At 46.8% G+C, this 25,426-nt stretch overlaps 1 protein-coding gene across 3 annotated transcripts in view; it reads right to left on the minus strand.

Annotated features, from left to right (window-relative positions):
- The window catches only part of TRMU (tRNA mitochondrial 2-thiouridylase), a 314,142-nt gene that overhangs the window by 127,599 nt on the left and 161,117 nt on the right, over positions 1–25,426 (minus strand). For all 3 annotated transcript variants that reach the window (XM_078679799.1, XM_078679789.1, XM_078679808.1), the window contains one exon: positions 9,606–9,728. In XM_078679799.1, the coding sequence (XP_078535925.1) occupies positions 9,606–9,728 (123 nt within the window). The remainder of the gene's footprint in view (positions 1–9,605; positions 9,729–25,426) is intronic.

Consider the following 25,426-nt stretch of genomic DNA (forward strand, 5'->3'; position numbering starts at 1 on the left):
TCTTAAAGAACGAGCTCTGTCACAGGGGAAACGCATGTTGGTTGTAACACCCTGTCCTCATTTGGAGGCAGTCACGAAAGCCAGTGTACCAAATTCAAAAGCTTTGCACCCTCGGTGGATTCAATGGGCTGCGTCCTTGACGTCCACGGATGTCACGTTTATTTTTGACGCCTCATTACGGTCGCAGGAGTTCTTGCAGTATGAGTTCGTTCACCCTGCTCCTCTGGCCATGCGACCTTTGGAGGACTTCCATTGCATCATATACACTGATGGTTCGGCGCAGGTTGCGCATGGCTCTAAACACGCCTACGTTTCCGCATGCGCCATTGTGGTCGGTGCTATGTTGAATGATGAGTTCATCTCCAGGGAAGTGCACACGTTGCCACTGGGGGATTGCACCGCACAATTGGCAGAGCTTCGTGCTCTCTTACTAGCGTTGGAGTACGCTGATCCTAGTGTTACTACTCTTATTGTGAGTGATTCTTATTACTGTGTCCAGTCTTACAATGAAAACTTGTTCTTTTGGATTCAGAATGAATTTCGTGATTCCAAGGGTAGCACAATAAAACACATGATGATCTGGGTTCGAGTGGCGGAACTTAAGGCTAAGTTGCCGCTCGTTTATGTGATTCATACTCTTGGCCACCAGCGTATTGGGGTTCACGCTGTTGGTAACTCGCTTGCTGATGAGGCGGCGAAATCAGCAGTATCTACATACTTGGTTGCAGCAGTTACTAGGTCCAAAACTAAGATTGATAGTGAAATCTTGGCGGCTGTTGCTGCCACTGAGAAGGGAGGTAAACATCCTACTGGATTCCCTTCGAAGTACACATACCACTTAAGTCCCGAAAAGGTTCCTTTTGTGAAAATTCCTGATGTTGGAGAACGTTTGATTCCCAACTCGGATCGCAGAGCTGACTTGATTACAGCGGCACATGAAGGTGTGGCGTCTGCGCATGCGGGCGTCTCGGCCACTGTAAGTCAATTACAACAACGCTTCTGGTGGCGGGGACTGTACAAACAGACGCGTGATTATGTCCTTCTTTGTGACATTTGTCAGCAGATTAAACCTTCAACTGCCACGCGTCCGCCACAGACACAGTTGTACATTTCTAATAAACCACTAGGTTGTGTTTATTTGGATCACTGCGGTCCTTTTTCATCTGATACTGCGTATAAGTACATCTTAGTAGCAGTTGACTCATGCACACGCTTTGTGTGGGTATGGCCCCATCGCAGCGCTGATTCACGGACTGTCATTAGAGATTTGCGTGTCTTTGTAGGGATTTTTGCCTGTGGTACCTTCCATTCGGATCAGGGTCCGGCTTTCGCCTCTAAGGCGTATAAGGATGCCATGACTTCGTTGGGGGTCCAAGTCAAGTTTTCGTCTCCCTACAGACCTGAGGGTAACAGTGTAGTGGAGCGAATGAACCGTGATTTAAAGCAATCTTTGACAGCTCGAGTTATAGGCACTGGCAGAAACTGGCTGACCCACCTCAATGGCGTGCAGCGTGCGCTTAATAATCTCCCTAGAAGGTCTCTGGGTGGGCGGACCCCATACGAAATGCTCTTTGGCATCAAGATGTACGTCCCTGACCTTGACGGTCTAGACTGTGTGGTTCGCGCCACTTCCTTTGACGCAGATGAACATTGCAATGTTTTACAGAATCTACAAAAGACCAGAGACGGTCTTGCAAAGTAACATTTGCCCTCCACGTCGGATGTTGCATTGCAGATCCCGGTAGTCGGCTGGCTATCCCAAGTTGGAGAACTGGTTCGTGAGAAGATCGATAACAAAAAAGAATTTGGTCCGTCCTATCGAGCTCCGGTTCCAGTCCTTGGAGTGAAGGGCACAAGAACAGTCATTTTACCACCGCTTCCTGGTCGTAAGGAAAACAGGTTTATTTCAATTGACAATGTCAAGATACACAGAGTGGCCGATTCTTCTTAGTATGACACCAGCAGTTTCCTGTCCTTCCATTGTGAGAAATTCAGTTGTGCCCACTGCTTTTAATCATGAATCATAAGTGGCCATTGAATTACCTGCGATTTCCAGTCCTTTATTGAGTACTTTGCCAGGTGCGGATCAAAATGAAATAGACTATACATATCCCACTGATTTGTCCATGCCTGACCTGCAAGCACGTTTAGCCACGGAATCCAGATTTTCATTTGACTCTGTTTCCCTTGCCTCGAAGAAACCCTCTCGTTTTGCAGTTTATGCTACCTTATTCAAAAAACATTTTTTGATTCCCCCTTGGACATTTATCTGGCTGGTGCTTTTTTCGCTATATCTTTTTATGTCAATTGGTTTTGTGTTTTATTTTTTCCGGTTGGTGAATGGACACTATGTCGAGGAAAGAACATGCATTCGCCATCTCAATGGAACTTTGGCTCCCCTTTCCTCATCGCATTCTGCACATAGACTGAGAAGAGACTTAACATTTGTTAACATCACTGCTTGGCCTGTCCTTGATGGGATCGTGTGGGATGCCGTTCGATTTCAAATTCATGGCCCTACGGAAGTTGTTAATGTCCCTAACGTGCTTAGAGTTAATATGGGGGATGTGGTGAAACAAAACATACGTTCTGATGATTGGGATGTTCAGGCCTTTGATGCTGAAGATTTATATTTAGAATCTGCTAATTATGGTGATTTATTTTGCTTTCAACATTTTGGCAATCACTTCTTACATAAAACGACATCCAGAAGGAATACTGTGAATTATACACAATGGGAGCATTGTCCGGCTCCTATACAAGGCAGTTCAAGTACTTTTTTGAAAAAGTACACATATTTTAATGACTTCAATCAGTCTAATCCCGAGTCCTTTTATTTTAAAATGACACAGAAGCCTATGTCCAAGGTTAGACTTACCGATACCAAACTTTTGTATTCGAAATCCTTTCTAGATCAGCTGGCTATTGGCGGTTATGAAGTATGGAAGGAAATAATTGACCTAAAATCAGTTTGGGGTTCTAAGGACTGGCAGGTACAAGGCGCTGAGGCTTTGCACCGTGCATGTCTCATCCCTAATCAGATTTTGTTTTTGAATTCTACTATTTCACAAACGACATGCTTTGGATTGGCTACTGCTAAAAAACTAAATTTTCCTTCTATCCCCGAGTTAGAGGAATATTCAGGCTGGGTTAATCATACTCAATTTTCGATTAGAGAATTACAGACCCTGTTGCTGAATTCTTCTTTTAACATATCCAGTATAGACCCTAAAGGTTGGCTAGTGTGGCACAAGAGTGCTGATTCGTGCAAGCGCCGTTTTCTGGGTTTGTCTGACGGCTTTGCTCAGGTTAAACCAGATTCACGTTTTGAAACTGGGCATTCTGTCACAACTTACTCTGTGGGTAAATTATGTCAAACTTGGCTGAAGCATTCTAAATTATCTGCAGTTAAATTACATCTTGCAAAACTGAATGATGATGTAGATTTAAATGATTTCATAAAAGGCCCGGCTAGTGGTAGGTCGAAAAGATGGATATATGCTGTGTACAATGAAATATGGAAAACATCGCAGATTGAGGCTGCAACACGACTTAGGGCTATAGATCAAGCAAATCTAGAGAAAGTCCTTGCAGTGGTAGACAATAGTATTAACATGCTTTCTTCACGCATTTACACTTTAGATAACATTGTGTCTTCTGTAGTGGATATTGTGCATGATGAGGTATCTGTTTTGTACCATGGTCAGAATCAATTACGTTCTATCATGCAATTTGCATGGACCCTGCAAACGCTTAAATCTGGCAAGGTGCCATGGGGCTACATGAACGTGTCCTCTCTCTTTGCACCCTTTAATTTGACTGACAAACAACGCTTGCTTTCTATGCGAGATGCTTCTTTTTCTATGTTACATATTGAGAAATTGGAATCCTTGCCTTTTTCTGTGGCAGAAGCCTCAGCTGCAACGTGGCTCATCCACGGTCTGTTAACATTACCTTTTGCTTTGTATAAATTTACTAACTGTATGAAATATGTTGCCATAGGTCGCTATGAGCCTTTGGGTAGTGGTTTTCTCCATGAAGTATGGTCCCTTCCTTTCAGTTATAGATGTTTGAGGGACGGCCAAGAAGTTTATCTAAATGGGGAGGAATGTACAGAAACTCCAGATCATTCGTTAATGTGTAGACACATATAATTACACGGTTCTTGCAATCAGGACCGACCAAACTTGGCCTGTGTTTTAAAAGGCACTCCCGTACCAGCAATTACCCCGACTTTTACCTTGTTAGGGAATGGAAGTTATTTACTTTTGAATAATGAAGATTGTTGCGGGTTAATTAAAGGTGTAGCTTATGTGGTAACAGTAAGTGAACGTGTCGTTTGCTGCAGAAATGTCCTGTACCCACCCACACATGAAAATAGGGAGGTTTCCATTTGGCCACGCATACCAACCTTGAAGGCAGAGTTCAACGGCATGACTAGACTGAGGGCTCTATTGTCCCAGAAAGAAGTGGGCTTGAGTTCGGCTCGGGAAACTTTCGTGCTTCACATAGCTAACACCCGGACCGAGGTTCAGGCCCTTTTAAATACTGATTTACCGTTGCATTTTGGCGAAATGATACATTCTATCTTTAACGCGTCCTCGACATCTGGGCTAGCGCATTTTTTTGAAGCAGTTAGCAGCGGCCTTGTGACTTCATTTGAAAAAATATTTGGAGTAATCCCTAGTTTCTTTCATTCCATTTTCTCGAGTCTGTTTGGTGGATTCCCGGTTTTACTGGCACTAGCGGCAGGCGTCCTAGTTGTTCTCTGCTTCCTTAAATATGGATGCCCCACATGTAGAAGAAGCGGCCCAGCCTCTGCTGCCGCTGTTTCGCAACCGAATGATTGAATATTTTGGCACACTGCCGCTTGCGATTTTAAGCACGGCATATGGATTATCGTTTCGATTTTCCTACTTCACCTGTGTCCAGCCTGTGTTTCACTGCCTGAGCTGTGATTTTGATTGGGCCATTGATTTGTGTCTCTGCGGGCCGGTTTCTCCTGGCGTCGATTTTAATCAGCTGATGAGTCCTATCACTACTCACGAGTTGGTTTGTTCTGACGAGAGGATTATGGCAATAGCAGCGGTGCATGGACTAATGGGTCCCTGGGATATATTCACGGCAGCGCAGGATTTCTTGGAACTGAGCTTTCTGGAGAACCCACCGAGTTGTCCTCTGATGGTAATAGAGGCTCAGATACTTGGGGAACACGTATGTTCTTTTCCACTTTTGAATTGGATGGCTGAACTGTTTTCTGATGAAGACGGTGATTTCATGCTGGAGGCTGTTGCTGCATATTTTGCTTATACGGTCTTGTCCTAAAAACTTTTCCATAATTTCTTTCCGGATATTTGACTTTCAGCTTGCATATTTTGCGATTTTTCGTACATTGATCAATTTCCCAGTCCTATTGACTTGAGCAAAATATTAAAAAAATGTTTACAGTACATTCATGGCTCACAGTTCTTGAACTCTGCTTTCATGAAGTTGCCCTTATCTTATCTTATCTTATCCGTCCTCGGATCATGGGGGGGTGTCATATAGCTACTGTATATCTTTATAATGTGTTAAGTTAGCATAGGCTCATTAAATGTTTAAACGCCATTTTTCCTTTTGCTGCTTCTGCACACGACACTTAATTGTTGATTTAGCTTTCAACCTAGTAGTTCGTTGTGGTTTACATGAGAATAATATGTTATTACTCTGATATCAGCTTTGCTTAATAAACTATGTCTGTACAGAGAGTGCTGAAGCTTCAGGAACAACACGATACAGAATTGTTATGAGGTCTGATCTTCGCGCCTTCATAGACATAACATAAGTGCAGCTTCTGCCAACTTTGGGCTTGAGGCGGGTTTTTATATTGCTTTGCTTGAGGCACAAAAAGACACTTGATGCTGTTCGCATGCAGAGAGAGCTGGTGTATGCTGATGTGATCTCTTCATTCTAGGATCCTGAGGTATGGGCCCGCCCTAATACAACCCAAAGAGACCTTCTTAGCTATTAATATAATATGCGAGTTAGGGAGGGTGAGAAATAAGTGTGGTTAACCCTTATTGATTTACAGCATGGTAACATGCTGTCACCATTCGCTTTCTATGGACTAGTAACTATGCTTGTAGCTTTGTTGCTGATAATATGTTTACTTGTATTATCTAAGATACTGCGCCTGAGAAGACGGCATTAGTAAATAAACATTTCAAATGCTCACGAGTTCTTCTTTACTCCATGTTCTGGTTTGTAATGATTGTATAACGAAAGAGTGCTCATGTGTTCCACGTAACCTGAGGTTGGTGAGTTCATGTTCTGGTTTGTCTAAACATTGGGAGTTGGTTATGACCAATGAGACACTGTAGCTAGCTCGGTAAGGGGTTTGTTGGGTACTAAGGTGAGTTTTGGTCACCCTAATTTGCTGAGGTTCCAATCCTCTGTGCACAGTTCTGTGGGAGAACAGAAACCCTGCTACAGTATAACAGAGGCGGAGTGGGAGAGAGGGGTCGTCCACACACTGTTGTTGCCCAGAGCGGAGATCCCTGGGTGGATGCCACCCCTGCTCCGACTTGCGATTAGCTGCTGGCGGAGGGCGGTGAAATACACAGCCCCCGAGCCCTCTTACGCCCCCACGATCCCGCTGTTGGGGATTCTACTGGAACAGGCCCACTGTCGACCCATATACTAAAGGTGTGGCACGATGCAGGAGTGTCGCAAGTGGGGGACCTATTTGCGGATAGTAAAATTATGTCCTTTGAGGACTTCCGTGCCACACACCGCATCCCGGGGGGGCTGTTCCTCTTACACGCCGGGCTACGGCGCTATATAACTAAGACTTGGTCTCCACGCGGACTGGAACCCCCCACGAACCCTCTACTCACAATGCAGTACCTCATGGGATCAGGTAGCCACCTGACGAAATGGATAACAAGTAGTATACGAATGGGGAGGGCAACGTCACTGCAACCGCTGCGAGACAAGTGGGAGGGAGATTTGAGTAGAACAGTTAGGGACAAGGAGTAGGAACGTATCCTCAAATTCCCAAAGAACGTGTCCAGAAACCCAAAATTTAAATTTATTCAACTCATGATATTGCACAGGGCGTACCTTACACCCTATCGATTACATGTGATGTTCCCTAACACCCCCGCTACATGCCCCCGGTGTGGCGCAGATGATGCACGTCTATTACACATGTTATGGAGTTGCCCGAAACTAGGACACTATTGGAAGACGGTCCATGACGCATTATGTAAACTGGCTCCTTCCAGGCCATACACCTCTTGGGAATATACCATATTAGGACTGGGACCTGTAGAACGGAAAAGAAGCGTGACTGCGTGTTTTACAGACCTGGCCCTATTGCTTGCCAAGCGTGCCATCACAATGCGATGGAAATCGGCTAGACCACCAGACCCAGAGATGTGGCAGTCAGAAGTGGTGCGCTGGGGGAGGGCGGAGGGTATGACACTGCAGCGCGAAGAGAGTAGGGGTCTCAGGAAGACCCTAATATCGCTAGACTGGAACGCTCTGTTAGAGGCCTTTGCTACAGGTAGCGACACTTCGTCTACTTCATCAATTACTGCTCGTTAGAGAAAAGAGTGGTATGCTTGGAGTGTGTAGACTCCCCCCGACCCCACTCTCACTGCTGAACTACTGAGAGACAATAGCTCTAGGTGTAATATGAGAAGCACAAGTGTATACCACACCATACGTAGCCCTGCATAGGTTTGTGTGACAATGGAACTTGTGTACTAGAAATACTCGCCTAAGCCAAGTACTATATGTAATTGATGTATCCACCTAAGTGCCGGGGAAGGGAGGGACTGGGTGGGGGGAGTTGCGGGAGAATCTTTTGGGCATGTATAAAAATGAAAAAGATTGATAACCGACTTAACATTACTAGCATTTAGGAACTACGGAATGTGCATTTTGTATTGCTAATAGAACTGCTGTACCTGTTCTTACTTATTTGCTAATAAAGACATTAAAAAAAAAAATCTATCGCCCTGACTCTATCTATCTATGGCCCTGACTCTATCCATCTATGGCCCTGACTCTATCTATCTATCGCCCTCACTCTATCTATCTATCGCATCGTCCTCAATCTATCTATCGCACCACCACAACATCACTCAGGGGCACCACAACATCACTATGCCCTACCACAGCATCACTGAATGCCACAGCATCACTCGTCGCCACCACAACATCACTCAGCGCCACCACAGCATCAATCTGTGCAACCATTCAACAACAACTGGTTCAAATATGTTCTCTCAATGTTTGAAGCTTTATTACAAATGTCACAAAAAGATGTTAATATTTCACTTCTGTTCTTGGATTTTCGTCTCAATAAAATACACTGAACATAATCTTCACAAAAGTTATTTATAAAAGTTTAAGCTATTGCCATTATAAATTACAATAACATTTATTTAAGTATTAATTATTTTAAAAAATTAAAAGCCATAGTTATTTGTAATATCATTATATCTAAGTCACGTAAATACGACACATATTGCATTACAAATGCTATAGGTGTCACATCTGCGAAAGTAAAAACTATTGGCATTGTAAATGACAAAGCTATTCATTTCGCTATTTTCAAACCCAACACATAAATAACAAATTTGTCATTAGCAATACCAATAGCTCAAACTTTCCTAATGCGAGACCTATTGCATTGCAAATGCTTGTTTCTTTTCTTTTTAAGAAACAATTGATTGTTGCAAGTGACAGCTGTGTCAGGAGTTAAAGGACCAGGAGTTCATAATAGGAATCAACTGAAAATCCTGAGTAATAATCACCAAATGCATTCCTTAGAGATCATGTTTATCCAGAAATCTGGCAAAAGTAACACCTAGAAGGTTAAACCCAGATAGTTTGAGGTAATGGTACCCACTACCTCTACCACTACTTCAGTGCAGCGTAAACCTTTTTCAGTTTCTCAGTCTTGTAAACATATTTGTCTTAAAATGTGTAACTTTTGTCAGTGTCCTTTTTGGGCATTACCGGTGTGTGTGAAACTGGCACCTAGCAATATGCAATCTGAAGCTGCCATGGCAACACAGGGCTCCATATTAAAAATAGAATTAGAAAATACCAAGTAAATTGGCCTGCATTCTGAATGTACAGCCAGTAATACACATACAAGAGCACAAGGTGGCGCCAATGCTCCATGTATGTTATATTGAAGGCCTACTTTATGTCACAAAAAAAGTAAGTAAAGTCAAAGGGACAGTGTGTGGCCTTATTATGACCATCCGCAGGAGGCATGCGCTCTATGAATAATGGATTACAAAGGTGGTTGGAAACAGGCAACGAAAGATTTCTGTGTTCAGATGCCAAAATATGTATGAACCTCTGAAAGCATACAGGAATGTAACCTCACATTTTATTGTTGCAGCTCTAACGCACCTTTAAGAAGGCGGACGACATCAAAGAGTACGTTTAAAGCAATAGCTTATAAATGTGCCTGTAACACAGCATCTCTGTCTGACAACACAACTTTTCATTTACAGTTAAAGGCACCTGTACAAATCATGCTAATTCCCACTCTTTATATTGACAATCATGCAGGTAAATGCAAGTAAGATCATGCAACTTACCGTTCCGAACTTCAAATCTGTTCCTAAAAAGTCCCTCAGGCCTCGTGATGTACCTCTGCTGAAACACATCATCGTCATCTTGCGACGTTCTTGCATAATGACCTGTAGCCACAGCATCTGCTTCTGTTGCATACAAATAAACGATGTTGTAGATGTCAATACTAGTCACACTTGAATGTATCACACAATGATGCCAGACAGGTGAAAAGAACTGTGGCAGTTTTCAATCATTATTAAGAAGCACACATAAATAAATTCACATATAAACCTAACAGTGCAAAGTTCAATATCTATGTTTTTACCATAGCAAACATGAAGATTCACATCCACCCGCCGCACTTCACCTATATAGACTTAAGTACCAGATAACGTACATTTGGATCAGACAAGTCAAGTCGCCAAAATAAAAGTGTAGCACCTGAGAAACATATCAGAAGGTCTACCAGCATCTGCTTTCACGAACAGTAAACTGCAGTTCAAACTATCAGCAAAGCAAGCTAAAAAATAAAAACTCATGAATCGCTTTGAAGACAAGTGACATCTGCCAGATCTTCACAGCCAAACAGCCTGGTGGATTTTGTCCGAGCCAGGTCAGATTGAGAGATTTTCAACGACATGCGAAGTAAGAACTTCACCAGTAATGTGGGGGAAAGTCAAGATTAGAACATAAGCAAGAAAGCAGAAGCACCAGAGACTGGTCCTGTGCAGGTTGGGGCACAGATGAAGGAGTGACTCAGGTCAGGTGATAGGTATGTACAGCCCTACCAAGAGCCACGCATTCTGGGTTAATCTAACGCATGTTAGTTTAAGTTCCGCATTAGCGCACTTTAACCTTATGTGACACATATTCAGAGCTCCTGAGCTACGCCCAGTCATAGGGCATGTGCTAGGCCAGGCTGTTTGCCAGCGCGGAGCCTGCAGACTTTCTTTCTGTTGGCAGTCACTTCATTCAGCTGCTGGCTACAAAAAGGCGTGTGAGGAGGTGTTTTCAAAGGGCTGGGCGCAGCATGCTCAGCGTTACATTTCTGAGTGGGGCTCCCACTTGCCTCAACTTTACTGCTGGCAAAGGGGGCTGTGTAAGATTGCCATCTGCACGGCTTTATACGGCATGACTGTTATTTTAACGTTCCGGCTGGTACAAACATTTGAGAAATCACTTAAAGCTGGCATTCCCTTATGGGTACATACTTTAAACAGTAATTGTATTAAGAAAACACTTAAAAATATGCTCCTACAGCAGCCCTAAGGACCCATAGCCGACAATGAAAGTAAACAAAGACAGAAAGGCCATGGTAAAAATGAGTCCAGACAATTTCATATGAAATTCTACCTAAGAATCATGTCCGGGTCTTAGCAGAATGTTAAAAAGTGAACAGAGGGGGGGGGGGGCGTGGTTTGCAGCCGGGAGGAATGGCCGCATCTTAAGCCGGCTCCTCGGCCCTCGCCTGCGAAATTGGGCTCCTGATCCGCACAGCGCCAGGCTGACTCCCTGAAATCCTTGGGGGATCGGCCTTTACCGACCTGCACTCGAGTGTCCCTTCTCTGGTGCCCTGCTGGGCTGAGGCGGTGAACTTTGGCGAATTGAAGAGAGCGATCGTGCTCCGAAAGATGGCGGCCGCGCCTGGCGAACACTGACGGCGCGGCCGTACAAGATGCTGGAGACGTTTTGGGGCCCTCGCTGCGACCCATCAATCGGATCGGAGCTGCGGAGGGTGCTGGTCTGTCCCGAGGGTGGGTTCAGCCCCTCAGTGAGTGGACGCCTGAGGCCCTGAGCATGCAGAAGCGGGCTGGACCCACCGCCGGCCGAAACTACTACGCGAGTTCCCGGTCTTGGGCCTGGTGTCAGGACTCGCGTGATCACCATAGTGAGGGCTCTGGCTCGCCCGTATTTGGCGCGGCCGCCCCCGGTGCCCTCGGGAGGCTTCGCGATCTGGGCGATTGCTGGGACTGAGAGGGGACCCGCATTCGCGGCCCTGGACCGCCGAGAGCTTCCTGCGGGCAGGTGTGCCTGGAGTGCCTGCCCGGGCGGAGACTGCCCAGGCCTTCTGGAATCTCCATAGACCACGGTGGGCCTCTCAATTTCTCCCGGGGACACGGCGTGGTGTAATAGTGGCCGGACACCCCGAAGCTGACCCCCTCGCGGATCGGCTGGACCCACGCAGTTGAATCCACTCGGGGGCCCCGCACTGGCCGCGAGGACAGGTGCTGACCCCCTGCTCCCTGAGTGGGTTTTTTGCTGACACAAGGAGGGCAACTCCTGAAAGTATAGCTGTGGTTTTGTCGATGCCCCCCCCTCGGGTGGTGACCTGGGACCCTGACCTCCAACTTGAACCGAAAAAGGAAATCAGGAACTCCGCGCGACTGCAGCCGCAGTGTCCGTCCGCTTGTCCCTCCATTGCTGAGCTCGCTTCCAGCCGACCGCTGGGATATCGGAGGAGCCGCATCTTTGGACGAGCCCACCTGGCCGACCTGCTCTGGGGATCCGTGGGAGGTTGCCGGTCGCCGTTCCGGTCACATTTGTGAGTCAAGAACTACCTGCCTAGTGACCAGCCTTTCACAGAGACCCTCCAAAGGGCGGGCAACAGGGGGAACAAACCGGCTACCCAGAAACAGATCACTAAATTCTCCTGGACGTCTAAAGGAGACGGCAAGGACCCGGCCACTGGGGGAGACCAAAAGGAGACGCCCTCCTCGCCTGCGACGAGGGCACTGACGCTGGAGGATGTGATGGAGGCTATTGCGGGAGTGAGGTCCTCACTGGAGACTCGCATTGACTCCGTCAACATTGAGGTCACCCTCTTGCGGGCAGACCTTCGCAAGATGGATACTAAAGTTAAAGATGTCGAAGTTAAGACGGCTGCCCTCATTGACGACACCTCAGCCCTCCAACAACAAGTGGCACACCTGCAAAAACAACAGCTCCTCATGGGCGACCTACTGGATGATTACGAAGGTAGATCTAGACATAACAACGTCCGCATCCTGGGGGTTCCGGAGCGAATGGAGGGACAGGCGACAGATCTATTCGTTGAGGACCTCATCCAGAAACATCTCAAACCCGGTCGCCTCTCTGCATACTTTTCCATCGAGCGGGCGCACAGAGTCCCCGGGGGTCGGCCGAAAGTGGGGGGCCCCCACGCGCTATAATAGCACGAGTCTTCAACTTCCGAGATAGGGACTCCATCCTTCAGGCGGCCCATTCCGGAGGGCCCCTACGACTAGACGAGGCTACCATCACATTCTTCCGGGACTTTACAGTAAAGGTGCAGTCCCGCAGGCGCAGCTTCCTCGAGGTGAAAAAGGCTCTGCGTGACAAGGACATTAAATATTCCATGCTCTTCCCCGCTAGGCTCAGGGTGGAAGCGGAAGGCAAGGCCTGGTTCTTCGACTCACCGGACGCGGCGTGGGAATGGCTCGAGGGCTGGCGAAGGGTCGAGAAGCCCCGGGGCGGCCGCGATGGCTCTGCAGCGGGCGAACGCCGAGACCGACATCCGGAGCGGCACGACAAAGAAACAGAGGAAGACTCGACCGAAAAATGACGTCTCCATTCAGGACTGGGGGACTTTCGCTCGGGCTGACACCCCGGAGCGCTGCTGCGGCAGTCATGGCGGTCCTACCGGCGGCAAGAACTGATGATTTCATTGTTGCAAGGCTTTGCCTCACCTGTTTGGCTCGGGGGAGGGACGCTCACCCAAACCGTATGTTATGATCTTTATTGCTATATTTGTACATGCAGGTTGGTTGATATTTGATCCTTTTTACTTGTTATACCATGATGCTCTAAGGCAAGGGCCTCTACGGCTTACCAGGCACCCCATCTATGAAGGGGAGGGCGACAGGCACTCTGCCTAGTTGGGGAGTGGATAGTTTTAAATCCGCGGGCACGGGGGTAGGGTGGGAAGAAGGGAGGGGAGAGGGATGGGGGGATGTTCTTGTTTTCGTTGACTGTCTTTTATTCTTGGTACCAGAGTCTCTACTTGTATCACCACATGTCACATTTTGGATCTAGGTGTTTTGGTGCCACATGGGCTACTTGGTCCGAGCTCCTACACTGTACCGCTTGCATCGGCCCTGTTGGCTGTCGCACGTCTTGTCTGCTGCAGAGCCTTTTATTGCCACATTCCACACCTTTCGCTTGGTCCGGCCTTAGCATGGCATATCCATTTGATGTTAGTGACTCCTCAGAGGGTCCTACGGCCCTCTGACCTGATGCTCGGTCTCGCCATGCCCACTCAGTTGCGCAAGCTGGCTATCCCCTTGTCCATCCTCCATAGATCCCACATCATCCACCACTATGTCACGTCCCCTCTCTAGAACCATCACGATTATGTCGTGGAATGTTAACGTTTTGGGGCACAAAATCAAACGTGGTATAGTCCTTCAATACATACAACGCCACTCCCCCGACATTGTATTGCTGCAAGAGACACACTTGGTGGGCAACACTTGTCAGGCACTCCAAAGAGGCGGCTATAAACTGCTGGTACACGCGGGTTTTACATCTGGCTCCCGAGGTACAGTGATCTTGGTAAAAAGGACCTTAGCACTCACATACAATAAGACATGGACTGACCCACTGGGCCGCTTTGCACTTGTTGAGGCCACTTGGGAGGGACGCCCTTTGAACATCATATCCGCTTATCTCCCACCGACTCTAGCTCATGATTCCCTTAGAGAATTGGGCACCTGACTAGCAGACCTCCCCACTGGTACACTTCTCATTGGGGGCGACTTTAACATGACGATGAATGATGACCTCGACCGGCATCCTAGACGTACCTCTCATAGACAGGACTATGAACTGGCGGGTTTTGTCCAGGCAATGGGACTTGAAGACGTTTGGAGAACCCACTACCCAGATACGCCCTATTTTACCCATTATTCAAACGCACATAACAGCATGTCCCGAATTGACTATTTTCTCTGCCACACCACAGATGTGGGATACTTCGTGCGTCCGAAGGTCCTCACCCGAGACATCTCTGACCACTCCCCTCTCACTGTAGACTTGACGTGCCACCGTCAATGCACTTGAGGCCCTATAATCATTAATCCTTGGTTGATGCGTGTCCCAGACATCAAGGACTGTCTGTTAGAACACACTGACTTCTATTTTTCGGAAAACGTCGGCTCAGTGCGCTCGGCGGTCACGATGTGGGAAGCTTATCTGGCTGTCATTAAAGGCAAGGCACTGGCGCTTAAACTTGGTTATCTTCAGAGGCATGCCGAACAAGTCCAACGGGCCGAATCTAACCTGTCACGTTTAGAATGAATCCATAATACCGCCCCCTCGGATGAGTCGGCCCGTCGCCTCCGGGCCCAGCAAACTGACTACAAAGCACTGGGGACGGAACAGACACAGGCTCGATTACTCCACACGCGCCATCGCATCTATGAGTTCGGTGACCGCGCAGGGAAGAAGGGAGGATGCTTGCATGGTTAGAACGGCGGGAGCAGGGTGCTAGATGGGTGTCATCCATAGTGCGGCAGGATGGAACGTCAACTGTTGACCCGCAGGAAATAGCGGATGCCTTCGCCGACCACATGACACATGTCTACACAGCTAGGGCACATTACAACTCGGAGGAGTCCAGGGAACTCCTGGAAGAGATGCGTCTACCCACCCTTTCGGAGACAGATAAAGACGCGCTGGACGCCGATATCACGGCGGACGAGCTCACGACTGCGCTCTTTGCTATCAATTCTGGCAAAGCAATGGGCCCCAACGGAGTTCCCATTGAATTCCTGAAGGGCATGTCTCCCAGCATTGTTCCACACCTTAAAAATATGTTTGAGGACAGTCTCGACAACGGCATCCTGCCGTTGGATCAAAGATTGGCCTCCATAGTGGTCATCCTTAAACCTGATAAATCACCCACTGACTGCGCCTCCTATAGGCCGATATCTCCGATTAGCGCAGAGGCCAAGATTCTGGCCAAGCTCCTCACCAATAGGCTCCTCGGAGTGCTTCCCTCCCTCATCCACGATGATCAATCAGGCTTCCTTCCGGGACGAAACACGGCCCTAAATTTGAGAAGAGTCAATAATGTCTTGAGTCAACAACCTACTTTACAGCAAGACGCCGCCATTCTGTCCCTCGACGCCACGATGGCGTTCGACTCGATTGAATGGTCCTACCTCTTTGTGGTCCTACGGAGGTTCGGCTTTGGGCCCAAATTCATTCAATGGGTGCATCTCCTCTACAGAGGCCTATTGGGCCAAGTGCGAGTAAACAACCATACGTCTCGCCGGTTCGAACTCCACAGGGGGACTCGGCAGGGCTGCCCCCTATCGCCATTACTCTTTGCTTTTACCCTAGAACCCCTGGCCCACTGGATCCGCACAGACGCTTCCATTTGAGGCCTCCAATGGAACGCAGAGATAACTGACAAAATTTCCCTTTATGCCGATGATATCCTGGTATACGTCACCTCCCCTCGTTCCTCCATTAATAGCCTATTCCATGTCCTCACCAACTTCGGAAAATATTCCAGCTACTCGATCAACTGGTCTAAATCGACACTATACATGTTACACGGCCCCCCACCTCGTCTACCCCGAGGATTTACTATTACTGTAGCCCAGGATGGCTTTAAATACCTTGGTATATTTGTCACCCCAGACTCCTCCTTATTCTATGACCGGAACTTATTGAGCCCCCTGTGTCGGCTACACAGTGATGTAGCCCATTGGCGGTCCCTCCCGCTCTCTCTCCTGGCAGGGCAGCCTTATTCAAGATGTTGGCACTCCCGCGTTTCTTATATGCCCTGCAGAACTGTCCCTTCCCGATCCCTGACTCCTATTTGAACACTGTGGAAAGCGACATACAACTTTTACTGTGGGATGGCGGGACGGCCGCATAGCCCTCCAAAAGCTTACCCAGAGTTGGTATGATGGGGGAATCGCCTTGCCTAACCTGCGTCTTTATTACTGGTCAGCACAGCTGGTGGCCACCGACAACTTGATCCATGCGTCACCCCTCAATCCAGCCTTCCACTTGGATAGATGTAAGACGGGACGTGAAGTCTACCTAGGGGCCCTCTACAGTAAACCAGTCAGGCACAGGTACGTGGGACCAATGGCTCAAACAGTCACACTCTGGCACAGGGCCACCAGATGCCTAGGTTGGTTGGACAAAATCACCAAGGTGACGCCACTGTGGTCATCGCAACAATTAGGCTCCCTCTGCTTCCACCTGGGATTCGACCGCTGGGACACGATAGGTTTATCGACGGTGGGAGACCTCATACACAAAGGCAAAATACTGACATTTGAGGACTTGCGCACCAAGTATTCTCTCACACGAACAGAGCTATTTCGTTACCTCCAAATCAGACACGCTATCCTCACTGCTATACCCGATCTTTCCTCCATACCTGAGACATCCCCCTTTGAAGACAGACTGCTTTCGGAACCTCTCCCCTCAAAGGCGATCTCCTACACCTACCGAAAATTGTGTAACAATCTCCCTAACACTTTTCAGTCCCTACGAGACAAATGGCAGGCAGACCTCGGTCCCTTGGAGGAAGAGGACTGGCGGTCAGCTCTAATGTCCCCTAGAGAGACAGCGATTAACCATAGGTTCAGACTTATTCAATTGAAGGTGTTACATAGGGCCTACATGTCTGCTACACTATTGGCCAGAATCGGCAGACATCCCGATGATCTCTGTTTAAGGGGCTGCGACTTACCTGGCACCTTTTATCATGTCTTATGGGACTGTCCAGTAATACAATAATTCTGGGGGGGACGATACGCAAGATGGGTGACTCGCTGGGCAAGCAGGTTCCGCTCTCACTGAAAGTATGTGTCCTTAATATATGGGAGGCCACGGACCTAAGTGAACTTGAACTACAGTGGGCGGCGCTGGGGTTCCTACTTGTCAAATGCTCGATAGCCATGAAATGGGGCTCTGCTGACAGACCACTGGTGGTTGGTTGGATGGCAGAATTGGATCGCTGTATGCTCGCCGAAAAAAACTGTATTTAAACTTAGAGGTTGCCCGAAAAAGTGGGACAAGAAATGGGGACACTGGAACAAATACAGGGGTGAATTACGTGATTGTCCGACGTTGGAATTGGCCATGAATAGGGATGGACCCGTAGCTCGAACTGTGCACTGATGTACCGATATATTTGTTTTGTATCTTGCTTTTATTATGTCATTCTGAATAAGACGGATGTATTGACTCTGTTTCTTTTCAATAAACTTTTATGTTAAAAAAAAAAAAAAGTGAACAGGAGGCCAGTAATTTACTATGGGAAAGTTTGCAATCCTAGGGATGTGTGATGAGGATGTGACTTTTGCTATGCAGCTGGAGCCCCCCCTCCTTCCCCCCCCCCCACTGAGGTTCATCTCATGGATTTAGCACTGGCAGCTGAAGAATAGGGTTGACTGTTACCAGCAGCACAGGACGACAGAAAAGAAAATAAGTGTCCAGGCCACTAAACCCAGATTGGTAACAGGGTTTGAATGGTGGGAATGAGAGGAAGGAGAATCTAGTTTCTGGTGCAGAAATCATCAATGGCACGATCTTTATACTTACCATGTCATGAGAAGCAGCCATAGACTTGTGCAATAAACCTGACAACATGATTTTTATGTCATTATGGTTATATTTTATTGTCCCTTTTAAAACCTACATTGCCGAGCGTTCTAGTGATCAATCTGCCAATAGTTGAAAACAAGATATTTGTGTTACCTGGTCTTTCCAGGCAATGTCGCACTGCTGCAAGCATTGCTTTTGAAGTATTACTGTACACTGTATTTTATTTTTAACTCGTCCTGAGTGACACGTTCACCAATCATATTTCTCCTCACAGAAACTTTATTGATGAATGAGTCTATGCCAGATATTCTGGCTGCCCTCCCCGAAAATTACTACCTACTTAACTCAAATAGACTTCAGAGTAAAAAGGGAGAAGGAGTGGTGGCTGTTATAAAAACAAGCATTTGCAATGCAATAGGTCTCGCATTTGCGAGAGTTTGAGCTATTGTCATTGTAAATGACAATGCTTTTATTTAAGTGTTTTGTAAACATGCAAGCTGTGCTTATAGTCCTTGCTTACGAGAAGCAAGGCTGGCATTAACTGCGCCTCTTTTACTGCCAGCCTTGCTTCTATAAGTACAAAGTGCGTATTTACACACCGTTTGCAATTTTTCAAAACACAAAAATAAAAGGCGTTGTCATTTACAATGCCAATAGCTCAAACTTTCATAAATGCGAGACCTATTGCATTGCAAATGCTTGTTAGTTGTGATTCCACAGGTTACCTGGAATTTACCATGCATGCAAAATGTGTCAGGTGCATTTTTGGCAGTCCTTGATTCTTGCATCTTCTGTGTTTATAGTGTAAGGCAAGACGGGGGTTGGGGCTGTAGTCAATATGGAAACTCACTTGGTACGCTGTAAAGAATCGCAAGGCAGACATCTGTGTTTCCCTTGGCAGACTTGGTTAGCCAATGACAAAGCAGTGACTGTGGCACTTGAACACTGACAGAGTCTGTTCCTTCTAGTCCTAGAACAATCCCGTTTTACCCCTTATAACATCAACAAATCTTTCATATTGCCTCAACTACTTTCATTTTTTCTTGCACCAATGCTTCACGACCTTCAGAAGCCTTGCAGACTCCTAAAAGCACAGCCCACCCACCAGAGGTGAAGGTGTGCAATAAAGAACTGCTTTACGCTGGCTCAGTGGGAATAAATAAATATCAGATGTATTAGGCTCTTTGAAAGTGAGAAGAGTCAATGGTGTCATGTGTAACTTCCTTGTTTTCTCCAGTACTCTTGTGTGTCCACTGCGCCCTGGGCTCTCTGATTTTCTGTGAGAAAAGGAGCTTACCCATAAGACTACCCTCAGTACTTTTCCCGAATGTGGAGAAACATTTTTAACAAAATAGGTAAACTGCACGACAAAGGAAAGACAAAACTAGTGGTAAACTTTCTGAGCAGTAGGCATTTTAACCCTCTGCGCTGCCTTAGGATGAGTCAAACTTTCCACTACAGAAACCTCTGTTGTGTTTCCAGGAAGCAGCTTAATGACGGGGCTTCTGTTGACATTTTAACTGATGTCTGGAAGTTGCTGGAGGGCATGAATGAAACTGAAAGTGCGGTGGGAGCGCACAAGACGCCGTGAGCGTGCACATCGGCTATCCTGGCGCAAGCTGAGGATCGCCAGAGAAGACATGCCGTCTAACCCAACTGAGGCTCGGAGTCTGAATCCGAGGCCGAAGTGTCCTTGAGCGGCCGCCTGGGCATAGAGGTACACCGAGCACCCCTAATCACTAGTATATGCAGTAGACCTATGTACTCTCTACCATTCCTATGTGACTCTTAGAGTATATCCATCCATATCCCTTCCCTATGTATATAGAGATAACTCTAATCACTAGTATATGCAGTAGACCTTTGTACTCTCTACCATTCCTATGTGACTCTTAGAGTATATCCATCCATAGCCCTTCCCTATGTATATAGAGATAACTCTAATCACCAGTCTCTTCTTTGTGTGACTTTACATCTTGTACATTTGCAATTTTTTCTGTTTGTATCTTTTATGTAACGCATGTAATCCTTAGTCCTTATGTTTTGCAGCTGGTTCTTATGTAAAGCGCTCTGACACCTTCGGGTAAACTTTGCGCTATAGAAAATCGCATTAAATAAAGAAAAAAGATATGGCGTAACGATAAAGAATACGGGGAGGAGGGAGTAGATGTATGGAGGGGGTGTCAGGGCTGAAAGGTTCTGCTGCGATGCCTTCGTCCTGGCTTGGGAAGGAAACAAAGGGGCACATTAGGATTGCGGTTAATCCGCATCCTCCGGGCCGGCGGAAGCCACCGCCGGCCCGGAGGATGCGGATTAACCGCTGCGGACAGAAAAAAGACCCCCGCCAGATTAGGATGGCTGGGGGATCTTTTTTCCGTCCGCCGCTTTTCCGCCGCGGTCGCCTCCCGTCCGCGGCAGAAAAGCACTAACATGGCTGGCGGTGCCTATCAGACACCGCCAGCCATATTAGGATGTCAGCAGTGGTATTTCTTTACACGGCGGCATTTCCGCCGTGTAAAGGCATACGGACTTGTCTTTGGGGGCCCTAGCGGGCCCCCAGGGGTGAAGGGGGGTGGGGGCTGCACATGGGGGGTACCTATGGTACCCCCCTGCCTTTGCATGCACGAAGCGGCAGGCACCACGCGGTGCCTGCAGCTTCGTGCACGAAAAGGAACACGTGTTTTTTAACATTGCGGCGTGTGCTGCTTCAAGCAGCACCCGCCGCAATGTTAAATATATAGGATGTGACCGCCAGGGTGGCGGTCACATCCTAATTGGCACGGAGGGACCGCCGCTGCCCCTGCGGACGGTCCCTCCTCCTCTGGGGTGGCGGACGGACGAAAGTCCGTCCGCCATCCTAATGACCCCAAAGTCTGTAGCTGTGGAAGAATATGGTGGGGTTCGGCAGATGGCGCAGGGCTGGCTGACACTGGAGGGGGTGCAGGGACAGCTGGGGATTGAAGAGGAGCGACCTGGTGAGATACGCAGGAGTGTATGTGGCAGTAGGAGGAAGCGCTCGCCTGTGTGTAGAGTGTGTTTGCGAGCAAGAGCGAGATGGAAGGGAGAGAGTGCTTGTAAAATATGAGATTTTGCATGATTAACCTGGTAAGATTAGACCTAAATAAAAACAGAAACTACTGAATAAAAGTAAAAAAAAAAAAACTTACCGTCCTTCACCCCTGTCCACGTGTTTTTTGAGAGTTGTCCGCCAGCCGTACCTTCACTCTAAGCACAGAAGTAGGCACCTGCTTTGGCCTGGGGGGGCCTACTTAGTGCATGATGATTGGGAATCACTTAAGTCGGTGCCTAAGTGTGCCATGGGGTACTTCTGGGTACACACTGAATCAGAGCATACAAATGCTTTTTGAAGCATGTCAAAAATTGCAATGACAATGAAGTCTAAATTCGTTTTCCAAGTGAATAATTATTTAAACACCACTTTAAAAAAAAAAACTAAACGCTACCTTTTCCAGCTACAAAACAAAATAACCCCACGAATCCTGTTGTACATGAAGAGTGTATCTGCAAGTGGCCGTTTTGAAAACAAGGGAGTTTAGCATTGCGGTTTAGGAAGGCGGCATACGCCAGTGCTGCATGACATAAGCAGTGCTCGTAAAGGAATAAAAAAAGCGGGTGGAAAGCAACATTAACAAAAAAAGAAGCTGTGCGCTTGTAAAGGAATAATAAAAACAAGCTCTTGGCATTGCTGTTGGGGGCGGGGCGGGGCGGGAGCGCATTGCAATGAAGTCTGATGGCAAGGGGCGGGGGAGCAGCTTGGGAGGCATATGGAGGGGGTGTCAGGGATAAAAGGTTCTGCCGCGATGCCTTCGTCCTGGCGTGGGAAGGAAACAAAGTCTGTAGTTGTAGAAGAATATGGTGGGGTTCGGCAGATGGCGCAGGGCTGGCTGACACTAGAGGGGGTGCAGGGACAGCTGGGGATTGAAGAGGAGCGACCTGGTGAGATACGCAGGAGGGTATGTGGCAGCAGGAGGAAGCGCTCGCCTGTGTGTAGAGTGTGTTTGCGAGCAAGAGCGAGATGGAAGGGAGAGAGTGCTTGTAAAATATGAGATTTTGCATGATTAACCTGGTAAGATAAGACCTAAATAAAAACAGAAACTACTAAATAAAAGTTAAAAAAAAACAACTTACCGTCCTTCACCCCTGTTCACGTGTTTTTTGAGAGTTGTCCGCCAGCCATACCTTCACTCTAAGCACAGAAGTAGGCACCTGCTTTGGCCTGGGGGGGGGGGGCTACTTAGTGCATGATGATTGGGAATCACTTAAGCCGGTGCCTAAGTGTGCCATGGGGTACTTCTGGGTACACACTGAATCGGAGCATATGAATGCTTTTTGAAACATGTCAAAAATTGCGATGACAATGAAGTCTAAATTCGTTTTCAAAGTGAATAATTATGTAAACACCACTTTAAAGAAAAAAAAACTAACCGCTACCTTTTCCAGCCACAAAACAAATAACCCCACGAATCCTGTTGTACATGAAGAGTGTGTCTGCAAGTGGCCGTTTTGAAAACTAAGGAGTTTAGCATTGCGGTTTAGGAAGGCGGCATACGCCAGTGCTGCATGACATAAGCAGTGCTCGTAAAGGAATTTAAAAAAAGGGTGGAAAGCAACGTTAACAAAAAAAGAAGCTGTGCGCTGGTAAAGGAATAATAAAAACATGCTCTTGGCATTGCTGTGTGGGGGCGGGAGCGCATTGCAATTAAGTCTGATGGCGGGGGCGGGAAAGCAGTATGGGAGGCAACATTCCATTGCGGTGCGAGGCTGATGGGTTTGTGCACGCGCGTTTCACACGAGTGCATCACATGAACTGCACGTAATCCGTGCTTGTTCAAGAGTTTGTTTCGCCTTCTATACTCTCGCAGAAGCAACGCATGCGCGTTGGCTTCAGCTAGACCTAAAAAGAAAATAACATGATTTTTAACAGACTCACTTGTTTTTCAATTCCCACGATGGATAACTTACTAATAAACATCTGTATCTTCCTCTAGCAGCCTAATAATCCCCTAATAATCATCCTCTTGTACAGCCCTCCAGACTACATGCAGCAATTTCCACCGCTCTTGGCTGACTCAATAGCCCCTCTGACCATTGATTATGCAAATATTTTGCTTCTAGGGGGCTTCAACTACGGGGTGAATGAAGAGACAGGTGGTCATTGTGCCAGGGAATTACCCGTCACTCTCAACAGTTTTAACCTTGCTCAACATATGCATGAGGCTACACACGTAAAATGTCATATATAGGACAAGGTCTGGTCATCCAACCCGAACCATTTTGGACCATTCAATTTCGGCTTGCACATGGTCAGATCACCACCTTATTAGGTTCTCACTTGGGGGAAACCTCCCTCTTTTCCAAATTTCCAATCTAGGAACTGGAATCGAAAAAACATGGAGACATTTTGTGATACCGTGGTACTCTCCCTTCCTACTTCCACGAGAACCTGGAAGTAGCTGAGGTGGCAATGACAAACTGGCTGATAGTAGCCAGCGATACTCATGCCCCCTTACAATAAATAAACAAATCTTCTCGCCATGAAGCATCCAAATGGTTTTCAGAGACTTTAAAAATTGATAAATTGGAACTTCTCAAGCTGAACGAAAACGGAGAAACTCCTACATACATGAATTTAGAGAAGCTTTTGTTCAGCGTCTAATAAATTATAAAAACATTAATCTTACAGGCAAACAAAATTGTGAACTCTGAAAATAAAACCAAGGTTGTATTTGAGACAGTCAAGGAACTTTCAAATCCAGACAAGGTAACTATACAGGTGGTCCCCTCTCAAGAACTATGAAATATCTTGAACTCCTTCATTATAGAGAAAATAAAGATGATAAAAAATAGTACTCATCCCAGCTCTTTGATAATGGCAACTTTACCTGAAGATATTAACCCTTGGGTTCTATCTGCCTTTCCAGCAGAGATTGCTTACAGGAACTGTTGGCTAAAGTCAAATCTGGCTCTCATAATATCATCTGTCCCCCCATAATTTGAAATACAATTTTTTCCCATTTTCCAGATAGTGCCATTTCCTTCCTTAATCAGTCTCTCAGGCAGGGGAAGGTCGCTCATTCCTTCAAGAAGACTGTGGTACTCCCCTTCCCTAAAAAAGCTGGGGAGGTTCTTACCAATCTGAAAAACTACAGGACCATTTTTTAACTTCCTTTTTTGGCAAAAATACTCGAGACACATATGTCCCAACACCTTAGTATTTGGGGGAGGTCCGCTTTATCTTGACCCCCACCAGGCCGGCTTCCGTCCTGCTCATTCAACAGAGGTAGTTATTTTGGTAGCTTTGGGTGACTTAAGGGAAGGAGCAGATAAAGATGTTACACAGGCACTGGTCGTTTTGGATGTCTCTGCTGCTTTTGACATTATTGACCATTCCATTTTGATCGACCGTGTCAAAACTGCTGGCTTGCAAGGCACTGCCCTTGACTGGATAAAGTCCTTCCTAGAAAATCATACTCAGAAGTTGTGCCTTTCTCCTTTCTGATCGCCAAAAGTTCAACGTGGCTCTGGAGTGCCCCAGGGTTTCTTCCTGTTTAATCTTTATTTCCAGTCCCTGATACCTTCTGTGCAGTAGTGAAAAGTGAAGATATTTAATTACGCTGATGACATGCAGCTGATCCTCACAATTGACAACACGCCAGAATCCAAACCCCTTCTTTCAAAGCACAATGCTTTACATACAGGTTAGGATGGTTAGTATTCAATTGAAACTGAACTCCGACAAAACTTAGTTAGTGGTGACGAAGAACAAACTTCTGCTATTGAACCCTTCTTTTTGGCCTTTGGAGATGGGTGCTTCTCCCATCCCCAAAAAGTGGTGAAAAACCTCAGTATCCTCATAGATGAAAATGTATCTATGCAGTATCAACTTCGAAAAATCACATAGTAATGCATATTGACTATGCAAATGCTCTTTATAAAGGACTCCCTACTGGCCTTGTGCACAGATTACAGATAATACAAAACCAGGAAGCCAGGCTGGCCTTTCGACAGCCTAGATATTCTCACCTCAAATCTTTGAGGAGAAACTGCACTGGCTTCCGGTATCTCAGAGGTCCAAACTGGGTGCCTAATCTTCAAATCACTCCACTGTAAAAGCCCTGCCTTCCTTTCTAACAAAATTCAGCATTATATCCCTACCAGCCAGCTTAGATCAGCACATTTAAATATTTTGGTTGTTCCCAGAAGTAAAAGTAAGAGACTGGGCGAAGCCAAATATTCTGTGTCGGCTTCCCAC

This window comes from Lissotriton helveticus, chromosome 1_1, assembly GCF_964261635.1.
Source record: "Lissotriton helveticus chromosome 1_1, aLisHel1.1, whole genome shotgun sequence".
Lineage (NCBI taxonomy): Eukaryota > Metazoa > Chordata > Amphibia > Caudata > Salamandridae > Lissotriton > Lissotriton helveticus.